Below are 11618 nucleotides of genomic sequence, written 5' to 3'. Positions count from 1 at the left end.
AGCGATGGTGACAGTGGGATGCTTCCCTCGCGCTCAGAGAACGAGAGAGTGTGTTTGGCCTTCATTTCCAAGAGCTCCACTTTACCACAGTAACGGTGCATTAACAACAGCTTGATTTTCATTTAATAAATAATAGGAATTACACTGTGACACGGCCAAGATTTTAAAAAAGAGGCTCCCATAAACATTTTCTGCAGGAATCTGTGATAAACCAAAGATAGCATTCGACGTACTCGGGGGGAGTGGGGACGCCAGACTTGGATGCTGTCCATCTGCTACGCCATTGAAACAAAACCACTTTATAATAACCACAGAGGAGAGGAAGCGAGGCAGCTTGGCACACACACTTACACTATGTGTGGTGGAAATGTTTATTCTTTATTTCAGAAAGATTTAGTGGGTGTAGAGATAATAGAGCATAGTGCTCACTTGTGTCTTGGGAAGGGAGGGGTGATGGTGTTTAGGTTTTAAGGGAGTCCAGTGTCGGCTCTCATGGGGAATATTTTTGGAAATACCTATTGCAATCTCATGCACTTGGAAGGCAAGAGGAGACAGAGGAATGAAATGTGCTTTTCAGGAGAGGTGTTGTAAAGGCCCCAGGATTAGTTATCTCTGACAGGAAGGATTTTACAGACTCCAGCAGACAGCAGAGGCAGAATCCTGGCCATTTCTGCACTGGCATGTAGATCTTCCAAGGTCCTGTGCCGGGATGCTTCCCTTGGAGCAGCTTGGAGGGTCTCCTGGCTCCTGCATTCTCCAGCCTGATGTGGAGAACATCACACTGTAACTCAGAAAATAGGAAAGGATCTTCAAAACAAGAGTCAGGAGGGTCAACAGGCCAACTTTAGTCCCCAGTGTCACCGTCATGGTGCTGCCTTTCCTGCTGTGCATGCTCAGCTCTGCTGCACTGCCTGTCCTTGGAGCCACTCAAAGTCAAACCCAAAAGACCCCGGGCTGACCTCTGTGGGGGGAGAGTCCCTGCCAGGGCTTGAGACAGCAAACGTCTAGACTTGGTATGTGAGCAAGCAAGTGAAGGGATGACTAAGTGTCTGAAAGTTTGGACCTTTGGAGAGGAGTCCCTTGGCTCTTCGTTTCTTGGATACAGTTCTGCTTCCTGTGGAGCCATGGAGATGATAATATTTTTTCTCCCTTTTTTTTTTTTTTTTTTTTTTTCCCCTTTGCAGAAAAGTAAAAAACATACAGATATGTCTTGGGCGAGAAAGCAGAAACCTTTGAAAAATTTTGGCAAATCAAGACACATGAAGAATGTGTCGAGTGAAACATTTCAGAGCGACAAAAATCAAAACATCTCACTGCGCCTTCCACCGCTCTAAAACATTTTAATGGTTCGAAAGGAAATTTCAAAGTGAAAAGTCATGTTTTGCTTAAAACACTAGAAAGTGTTTCATTAAAAAGGAGGAGTGGAAGCAAAACAATTGCCTTATTTTTTTTTTTTTCTCCAATGAACATGATGAGTCTTTCCCCAGCTGATGGCGAAGTCAGGAGCTGGGACTAGACACATCTTCCATTGCGTTACAAGGTGCTGGCATCCTTGGATCTGAGAAAGGGACAACCTGATGAAGCCATTTGCCATGCAAGAAATTTTTGAATCACCATAACTGTTTTATTTATTAATTTTAAAATGCAAATTTGCAGGCCAGCTCAGTCCCAGGGCCATGCCTGCTGAGCAGCTGATGCCTACAGAGATCTTTCCAGTGACAGGCAGACTCACATGCTAGGGAATGAAGAAAGGGGCTGAGGAAGCCCTTCCTCACCAGAGTGCTGTGACATGTAGGTTGGAATGGTGGTCTTGGTGGCCTTGGGATCTCTGCTGGCTGTTTGTGCAGTTGAGAGGCCATCAAGTGTGGGATGTGGCACCGTTGACCTGCATAATGTATTTGGACAGGCTCTGCACTAGGAAATAGACAGCAGAGAATCACAGAAGCAATCCTAAATTGGAAGGGACCACAGTAGGTCATCCAGTCCAAGGTTTAGAGAGAAAGAGCACCATGAAGTCATGCTGGTGGCTGAGATGAAGGGATCTCCCTGGGGGCTACAGTGGCCAGGGAACCTTCTTTGCTCCTGCGAGATTTGGGGACAGCGTGCTGGCAGAGGGAGGATGGATGGCTGGATGGCAGAGGGAGGCACAGAGACTGCCTGGGGGACACCAGGGAATGGGGAAGGCCGACAGGAGGGGAGGAAGGCTAAGGGGAGGCGGGATGGCTGGCTAAGGGGAGGTAGGGAAGGAGACGCTGAGAGGAGATGGAGAAGGCTGAGGGGAGGCAGAATGGCTGTAGGTAGGTGGGGGGCAGAGGTGAGCCGGAGCAGCAGCCGGGAGGCCGCGGGAAGGCTGAGGCACGGCTCGGCGGGGCGCGGAGCGCGGGCCGGGGGCTGAGGGCCGGGCCGGGGACTGAGGACCGGCGGGGGCTGAGGGCGGGCCGGGGGCTGAGGGCCGGGCCGGGGGCTGAGGACCGGCGGGGGCTGAGGGCGGGCCGGGGGCTGAGGGCCGGGCCAGGGGCTGAGGGCCGGGCCGGGCCGGGGGCTGAGGGCCGGCGGGGGCTGAGGGCCGGCGGGGGCTGAGGGCCGGGCCGGGGGCTGAGGGCGGGCCGGGGGCTGAGGGCGGGCCGGGGGCTGAGGGCCGGGCCCGGGGCTGAGGGCCGGCGGGGGCCCCGCACCCCCGGCGCGGGCCGCCCCTTCCCCTGCGGCGCCGCGCTCGGCCGGGCTCGGGCGCTTTAAGGCGCGGGCGGGGCGCGGCCCCGGCCCACCTCTGAACCCGGAGATTGACGGGCGGGCGCGCAGGGGGCGGCGCGGCCCGCGGGCCGTCCCTCCCGCCGCCGCCGCCGCCAATGGGGCCGGGGGGGCGGGCGGCGCCGCTGCCCCTTCCTCCCCCCGCCCCCGGGCTCCTCCGTGCCAGTTTGAGGAGTCCGGAGCCGAACAAAAGCAGGCGGCGAGGGCCGGAGCGGTGCGCGCAGGCCCGGCGCAGGGGGGGCCCAGCCAGCCCCGAACGCGGCCCCGGGGTGGGGGAAAGTTTGGAGCCCTCCCCCGGTGCGCGGGGGCTCCGCCGCGCTCCGGCCGCGGTAGCTGCGGCGCTGCCATCGCGGGCGGCCGCCCCGCCGCGGCCAGCGCTGCCGCTGCTGCCGCCGCCTCCTCCTCCTCTTCCTCCTCCCCGGGCGCAGCCCCTGCCCCCGGCCCGTCCGCTGCCTCCCCGGCGCGGGGCTGAGCTGCCCTGCTTTTGGAGTCGCCGCCGTTTCCCCTCCCTTCCCCGGAACCCCCCCCTTTCCCTCCCTCCTCCTTCCCTCCCTCCCTCCTCCCTCCCTCCTCCTCCTCCTCCTCCTCCTCCTCCAGCAGCCAAAGGGATTTTTTCCCTTTTCTTTTTTCTCTCTTTTTTTTTTTTCCCTCCCCCCCCCCCCCCCCTTTCATTTTTCTCCTCCTCCTCTTCCTCCCCGCCGCGGAGCCGGGCGCCAGCGTGAAGGATAAATAAAAAGCGAAGAGGAAGAGGCTGGGGAGGAGGAGGAGGAGGAAGAAGGGGGGGGAGGAAAGAAGAAGAAGAAAGCGAGCAAGAAAAGAAAGCGAGGAGCCAGGCGGCCAGCCCAGCCGCGCCGCTCCCGGCAGCCAGGGCAGGAGGCGGCGGCGGAGCGGGGCCGGCGGCCGGCGATGGATGACCAGCCGCGGCTGATGCACACGCACAGCGGGGTGGGGATGCCGGGACACCCGGGCCTGTCCCAGCACATGCAGGATGGACCAGGCGGGGCGGAGGGGGAGGCAGGCAGGAAGCAGGACATCGGAGACATCTTACAGCAGATCATGACCATCACGGACCAGAGTTTGGACGAGGCGCAGGCCAGGTGAGAGCGGGGGAGGGGGCAGGTGCCGGGAAGTTTCCCCCGCGCCCCGGCCCGGCCTTTGTTGTCCGGCGGGGGGAGCGCGCCCGGCCGCGGGCGCATCGGGGGACGGGGGTCCTGCTGCTCCTGCTGCCGAGAAATGTGGCGAGGAAGGAAGGCGAAAAAAAGGGGACACCGGTTAATACCCCCCACCTTCCCCCCCTCCCCACCCCCCCCGCCCTCGTTTATTATTTCCCATCTTTCTCCCACCTCCCAACTTCGGGGCGGTTTCGAGGGGTCGCCGCGCCCGCAGCCGCCTCCTCCCTCCATCCACAAACTGGGCCTGGCTTTTCCCAGCCTTTTTGGGGTGGGGGGTTTAACTGCGGTGGGCGGTCGTGGTTGGGGCTCCGCTCCGGGCTCCTCCGAAAGAGCCACGAAGTGCTGCCCCGCTTTTAGGGCTGCTAATAATGTTCTTTCTTAGGCCCCTGTAGTGGTGTTATTTTTTCAGCGCGTTTCTGCGCTTTGAAGATGCTCATAGAAGCTTTGCCTTTTTTATTTTCTTTTTTTTTTTTTTTTAATTTCCTTAATTGCAGATGTATTTTAAAAGGAAAAAAAAAATAATGCCGTAAGAGCCGGTATCTGAATTGCCCTGAGCTTCGGGGAGTGCAAACCTAATGCGCACCTTCAAAGGCACTACCAAAAGTTCAGGGAGGGGAGGGGAAAAAAAAGGCTCAAATGAAATGAAGGAATTGGAACAAAAAAGTTGCCCTGAATTGCCTTGGTTACACTTGATATTTCTTCTGGGATGCAAAGCTGCTTGGTGTTATTGTCCTTCCTCTTGATATTTATACCTATAGTTGAAGCAGATTGCTAGAATACATTGTTCCTGGAAGAATGAACCGCACAGCCCCCAAAACTCGCTTGAGAACTTGCAGAAGGATAAAAGTACCCCAAACCTCAGCTTCCATCCTTCCTGCCTCCACAGCTTCTCTAGAGCTCCCGCTTGCCAAAAAGGCTCGTTGCAGGGTTGATCTTACTCATTTTCTTATGTTCTTGCAGGGGCAAGAGTAGCTGTGAGGAGGAGGAGGAGGAAATCATTCACTTTCTCCCCGGCCAGACCTGGGGCAGTGAGGGGCTCTTCCTTTGGAAAGTTGCAGGAATCGTGTGTGTTCCTGCCTGGATAATTTAGTGTAGTTAATCAAATCAATAAAACCAAAGCAGAACAGAGCTAGGAGAAGACTTTATGGGTTTTCCTTGCTGGTCTATTTCAGCTGCTTCTTCACGTGCTTATTTTTTATTTTTGTAAATTATTATTATTTTTAATTCTGAGCGGGCAAACATGCTGTAGTTATCAATAACATTTGGCTTTGCATTTCCTCCTTCCGTCCTACTACTGCACGGTTGTTTTGCTGCCTCTTTTTTTGTTTGTTTGGTTTTTTGGTTTTTTGTTTTTTTTTTTTTTTTTTAATTAAGTTTTTGGAAGATGCAAAGTGCCAGCATTATTTGTAAGAGAACCCTTACAGCATATGTACGTGATTTGCGTATACCCAAATGTCTGCGCCCATCTGGGTGTGCTGATAAGGGAACGCTGTGGTTCTGCAAGGGTATATACCTTTGAGAGACTTCATCAGATATATAAATCTTTTTAACATGTTGTGGGTGGTGGGGTAAGTAGTGTGAATGTTTGCCAGATGTTCACATCATCTTTCGCGTGTAATTTTGGTTGGTAAACAGAAATCCCCGTAACCGGCGCCGGATAGCAGCAGCCCTGTGTGCAACTAAGCCCTTGGCTAAATCACCCTATGGCTCAAGAGGAAAAAAATTAAATCACGCTGTTTCTTTGCCTCAGCGGGCGCGTGGTGGGTTTTAAAACCAGCCAATTAAAGCGCCCCCTCCCCAAAGTCTCTCCTCAAAACCCACAGGAGAACGGTCAGCTCTGGAATAACAGCAGCCGAAAGGAGCAGCGTTGAATAGCGTTCCCTCCCTTTCTGAGAAGCAGCCGGCTGTGATTTTTTTAATGTGTTTACTGTCCCAATTGTAAAGAATTAAATTTTAACACCTGCAAATAAGCTGGATGTAAGTAGCATGGAGGCAGAGGAATGGGTTTCTCAGTCCATGTGTCTTTCTGTGCTCCACGTTGAGCGCTGAAATTCCCTGAATTGACAGCTCTAAGCAGGGGATGTTTCCAGCACTGGGGCAAGGAGGAGTTTATTTCCCTTCTGCCTCACAAATAAAGCACATGGCCTGGTGTAATATTGGAGGTTGGGGACAGGGAGAGCCCAGTGCTGTGTTTGTGTTGAACGAGGCAGTTGATCCGAGCTTGGCTCCCAAGAGCTGCTGGCTCTGCTGTGGAGCATCGCCTGCCTCGCGCTGGCCGTGGAGCTGCTTGGTGGCCAAGGCGGTTTTCGTTCCTAAACTGGTGACATTCATCTCCCCTGCCTTGGGTAGGTGGCTGTTTGCAGCACTGGGGGCTCAAAGCTGCCCTCCCTACGCCAGCTGGCATGAATTTGGAAAGTTGTTCCTCATGGTGACAATCCTGAGCTCACCCTCCCCTCTTTTCTTTTCTCTCCAGGAAACATGCTTTAAACTGCCACAGGATGAAGCCGGCGCTTTTTAATGTCTTGTGTGAAATCAAAGAAAAAACAGGTAGGAAATCAATGCTGTTGGTTCTGTATTGTTTTTGTTCTCTGGGGATTTTATTCCCCAAGTTTGTGCCCCCCCCCCCCCCACCCCCATGCAGCAGTATTTAAGTGGGGAGAAAAAACTCGTTGGTATTTAATGCTTCTGGCAGTGGACTTGCATGATGTGGTTTGTGTCTAGAAGAGAAAATATCGTGGTTTAATTTCTATTGTATAGCCTTTCTTTATTTATTGCTTTTTCTGGGGAGAAAAAAAAAAATCAACCCCCTTGCAATTTCTGTCTTGCTCTAGTTTCTTCTTTAAGACATGGCACTGCTTAAAAAACAAAATCTGAATGCAGAGTGGATGTGTGGGAAATAATCCCAACAAAATGAAACTGCAGTTTTATTACCATTAGTATTCAGGTAAACACAAAGGTTTCTTACTTTTTTAAAAAAGAAAGTTAAAATGCTCTTGTCTGCCAATCATCCAGGCTAGCTCATGTAAGAGCGAGTTGTCAGTTGCCTTTAGTGAAAGCAATATATTAGATTGTTAGTTACTTTAGGGTACTGTTGTTTTATGGCATGGGGTGTTCTCAGGCTTCTTTAGAAGCTAATGGCATGAGAGCGTTGGTTCTGCTGTTTCCCACTTTCCAGACCTCCTACCATGTACTAACACACTTATAACACATCCCAGGGGGGCATTTAAATTTTAAAAGCAACAATTAAAAAATAGCAGTCATCAATCAAGGGTGATCTTAAACAACAGATGCTCAGGGAAGGACATTTAGCAACATGCACCACTTATTTATGTATTTGTTGGAATCTCTTTTTTTTTTTTTTTAATATAAATGTTAAAAAAAAAAAAAAGTGGGGGGAATGATGGAAATTCAGGGGGTGGTTCATCTCTCCTGTTGGCTTTCTGAGCTGACCAGAGTTAATCTGTGGGCTTTCCCATGCCGCCGTAGCTGCCTTGTTTTAGCACGCTGCAAAGTACTTGACTTTTCCACCCCCTTCCCCCCTCTTTACAACAAGGACTGAAACAGTCAATAATTCATATCTAAGCCATATAAGCAAGGGCATGACATGAATGAAAGTGACAATAAATATGATTGCACACCCGGTTGATATACATTGATAGTTACACATAAAAGGGGAGCAGCTTTCAGAAACCTGAACTGGGTCTTATTTTTTTTTTTTCTATTCTTAAATATATATTTATATTTTTTTATCTAAAACCTCCTAGCATGAGCAGCTGATTGAAAATACAATTACTTGACTCTTGCAATATATATAAAATGACTAAGAGGGCCCTTTGTTAAGCGTTGTTTGTGCAGTGTGTAGCCCAGACAAAGCACCTACCGTTGGTATTCGGCTCTCTGAGTCCTCCCGGCTGCGGGGCCACCTCTGACCTTCCCGAGGAGTCCTTCCCTGCAGACTTCCCATAATAACCAGCAGTGGGTTCGGTATGGGGACCTCCAAACTCTTCTTACGCTGTAACGTGAGAGAGTCTATGGGGAGAGAAAGGTTCAGGATTTTATAGAGTTCCCCCACGCGCCCCCACAAAAAAAGGGAGCTACCGAGTTCCTTTCCCTCTTCTCTCTTTCTCCTTTAATTTTGTGTGAGCCAAGGAACCTTTGCTTGTTTCTTCTCTAAGTGTGTTTGATGCTGTATTTGATGCTCCATACGTTGCCTGTGCAGGGACACTTTTTGGCAGAGTAGCTGTTTAATCCCAGCTCGGCTTCGCTATCAGCGCAGTGACAAAGTTAGGGAACATGGAATCTGCTGGGACCAAACTTGGTGGGGAAAGCTAGGTGAGCTCAGGGATGCTGTGAGGTCCCAGTGAGCTGAGGAGGGATGAGGAACTGTGCATAGCCACAGCGACAGAGTGTGATAATTCCTGTCTGCTAAGGAAAATGGAAAGAGATTGTATAGAGCGAAGCATGCTGCTGGAAATAGGGATATTCAGGTGTGAAGTGGGGCTGGTTTACATTTTTATAAATGCTGTTTGTTGGTGTTGTACCTGGATTACTTGGCTTACGGGGCTGTGCTGTGGAGGTCTCCAAAGATGTTGACTCGAGATGGCTTTTGGAGCGTTGTTTATCTACCCTTGAATATGTTTGCAGTGAATTCTTTCACTTTGCAAATTCAAAGACCTCCTCTCCTCTTCCCCCCCATCTGCGTCCCCAAAAGTCACACTTCATAAGAAAGCAAACAGCCAGATGGTTGAGGTTTATTTTTATTATTTTTTTTTAATTATTGCATTGTGGGCCCAATGCTAGGAGGAAGTTTACCTTGTTTTTTCTGGGGCCGAGGGTACCGCCTGCGTCTGTTTGCTTACCCCTTCCTTGCGGGCAGTGGCGTGAAAGTTGAGCCAACTTCTCGCTTCCCACTTTCCATTTAGCTTCCCAGATTTTTGCATGTGTGGCGTTTGAAATCCTGGTGATTGTTTGTGGTCACTGGTGGGTGTTTGAAAGTGCGTGCGTACATCTTCCCCCCGGCGTTATGATGTGCAGAAATGTGCGTTCGGTTACCCCGCTGCCTGATTTAAGTGACTCCAGAGCCTTACAGAGACTTTACCACCATCTCTTGCAACATTATGGCTACTATTTCATAGCGTTAACCTTGTCTTGAGCAAACCCAAAGTGTCCATAAAGTTCTTAGAAAAATAGGTCATCTCTACTGGCCAAAGAATTGCCTTTTGCATTTGGGCTCTTCAGTTATTTTCAAGTATTTATTATCACTTTAAAAAATTATAATGATAAAAAAAAAAAAAGCTCAGGGGATTGCCTTTTGTCTGTAAACCTGGGGATTGGTGGTTTTGGGGTAATGTCTGTTTACAAGTAATAAAAGTTGAGAGGTCTGATCCAGGCAGGAGTATGCAGGGGAGTAAAAAAATTGCTGCTTGAATATACATCGAAGTTGTCGCCGTTCATTTGGTGTGTTTTCACTTGCTGTTGGTCGCTTTGTTGCGAGGGAAGGGGCAGGACTGCCTTCAAATGGCTGGCTGGCTTTTTGGAATAATAATTATGGAAATGGGAGGCATTGTTGTCCTAAATACAATTGATTCCTCCATCAATAGGGATTGAAATCGGAAATTGCATTCCTGATTTATAAAAGTTTGAAGGCAGGGGTAGGGGCTCTGTCTTTATGGCTGGGGTTTTTTTCCTTGTTTTTTTTTTTCCCCTCTCTCTTGGTATGTTTTTTTTTTTTTAAGCCGTTCTCTGCATGAGCAGAATAGCTAAGTAGAAGAATCAGGCAAGGCGTACGCAGACGTGGGGTCCTTGGATGGCAAACTGGAAAATATCTGCTGTCAAAATGCAGCAGCATCTATTTCAGCTGTGAGCCTTTCCCAACTCCCATCTCGTTCGGCGGGGACCGGTGGGGAGAGGCTGAGCACAGGATATATGGCCATTTAATCTGATTCCTCCTCCTTAAGAGCTTTTCCCATCGTTTCACTTTCTCCGCTCATTTGGGGGAGGTGAGGGCAACGGGCAAATTCTACTTCTTAAGAAGACCCTGACTTTGCATTTGAAATCTCACAATTTTTATTTTCTTACCTTCCTCTCCCTCCTGTGTTGAAGGAATTCAGGACTAAAAGAAAAATGTACATAGCACCAATGGGGGGATTTACAAAGTGGAATATTTATAGACAGCACTGATTAGCCGTGCAATTGTTGTTGAATAATGGGTTTGTTGTCCTTTTTTTTTTTTTAATTTTAGAACATAATAGCTATATAAGGTGCTCTTAGCTGCCTTTCCCTGTGTATTATCTTCACCAAACTTAACTCAAATCAGATCTTTGGAGGAGGTAGGATTTTCCCCCTTCTTCTCTTCCTTAACACCCCTTTGTTCTCTCCAGCTCTGTGTTCAATTAACACCCCCATCGCAGAACTGTAGTCTTTTTTTTTTTTTTAATGTCTGTTACTGTATTTCACTTCTGACACCTCTCTTATTATTCTTGCCTGCTATTTCTCTTTAATATAGCAATTATGATTTGGGGTTTCTTTTTCTTCCTCCCTCCCTTCCCTCTTTTCCCCACGCCCCCAAGTAAAAACCCCAGCAGGAGCAGTATGGGGAGAAGAGGGGCAGATGTGGTGTGTGCAGTGCTGGGGTTTTTGGGGTGTGAGGCAGAGCTTTAAGAGGGGAACACTGGCAGGCCCAATGCCCCTTGGCTAAAACGTTCCTCCCAGCAGGATGGGGCAGCTTGCTTTCCTTCCCCCCAGCCCTTCCCCAGGGTATCAAATCCTGCCCTCCTCCTTATCCTGCGTTTCCACTGAGGAGGTTTCCCAAGGCGCAGGAGAGAGTTCAAAACCCCGATTTGAATTTCAATGCAATTCTTGCACCTAAGGCATCATTCTGCTGCTTGGAAAGAAAGCTCATCAGGAAAGTGCTCAGTCCTCCAGCGCTGCAGGATCCGGGTCCCACTCAGCTTGCTCAGCTTTGGGCAGGTCCAGCCCTCACCCTGCTCTCCCTCCTGCCCTTCAAAGGGAAGGAAGCCTTCGCTTTGATATTTGTTATTACTGATTTTTTTTTTTTCCCTCCTTCCAGTTGAAAGGCTTTGAAGGCAAAAGTGATGTTTCTCTCTCGCCGTGGCAGGCAGTCTGCAGGGTCCCTGGTGTGGCTGCCCTAGGGGGAAGTGAAATATTTTGGGAGAACGGAGAACGGGGCCTCCAGTCCAATCCGCACTGCCCGAGGAAGCCTTGCTATAACTCACAATTCAATTGCTTCCAGAAACGTGATGTCTTCAAGGGAGGGGAGGGAATGTGCAAGGGACTGGTAGATAGGGATGGTTTGGTAGACCTTGTCTTGGTGGAGGGCTGAATTAACACAAGAAGAGTGGCTGCCTCTGGGACTGACTGTGAGGGAATGGAAACCCGTCATCCTGATGGGAGGTGGGACATGTCCCAGTAGGTCCTGGCACCTGGAAGGAGCAGGGTCTTCAGGGCTGGACCTGTCTAAAACAAGTCAGTTTTCTGGGCTTTTATCTTCCAGTATGGTGGTGTCCATCAGGGATCTGCTGGGGATGGATGGCTTTGGAGGAACGTGCTTGCGTGCAGACTTCTCTTTTTTACTTTTAATTTCATATTTTTTTCTTCTCCCCTGGTAGCATGTGGTTGGAGCTCTTTGAATGGAGCAGGCTTAATTAGTTTAATCAAAATTGGCCTCCTGCAATCCTC

General features: G+C 50.0%; 1 protein-coding gene and 2 long non-coding RNA genes across 5 annotated transcripts in view; 1 reads left to right on the top strand and 2 right to left on the bottom strand.

Moving 5' to 3' along the window:
• Positions 1 to 334: 334 nt before the first annotated feature.
• LOC115496283 (uncharacterized) lies at positions 335 to 2438 on the bottom strand. The gene is made up of 2 exons (XR_003961759.4): positions 1776 to 2438; positions 335 to 781 (listed from the first exon to the last, which is right to left on the bottom strand). It is a non-coding gene; the product is annotated as an uncharacterized lncRNA (long non-coding RNA).
• A 953-nt stretch (positions 2439 to 3391) lies between these two features.
• The window catches only part of PBX1 (PBX homeobox 1), a 129631-nt gene continuing 121404 nt past the window's right edge, over positions 3392 to 11618 (top strand). The window contains exons 1-2 of one of the 3 annotated variants that reach the window (XM_030279663.4): positions 3392 to 3845; positions 6394 to 6467. In XM_030279663.4, coding sequence (XP_030135523.1) covers positions 3655 to 3845; positions 6394 to 6467 — 265 coding nt within the window. In that variant the 5' untranslated portion in view covers positions 3392 to 3654. Of the gene's footprint in view, positions 3846 to 5314; positions 6266 to 6393; positions 6468 to 11618 lie in introns of those variants that run through there. The other 2 variants (XM_030279664.4, XM_072932933.1) reach the window with 2 other exon arrangements.
• Positions 3399 to 4163, bottom strand: LOC140684636 (uncharacterized). The gene is made up of 2 exons (XR_012057211.1): positions 4092 to 4163; positions 3399 to 3971 (listed from the first exon to the last, which is right to left on the bottom strand). It is a non-coding gene; the product is annotated as an uncharacterized lncRNA (long non-coding RNA).

This window comes from Taeniopygia guttata, chromosome 8 (assembly GCF_048771995.1).
Source record: "Taeniopygia guttata chromosome 8, bTaeGut7.mat, whole genome shotgun sequence".
NCBI lineage: Eukaryota > Metazoa > Chordata > Aves > Passeriformes > Estrildidae > Taeniopygia > Taeniopygia guttata.
Note: the sequence above shows the minus strand (reverse complement) of the source record. Positions and strands in the feature narration are given on the sequence as shown.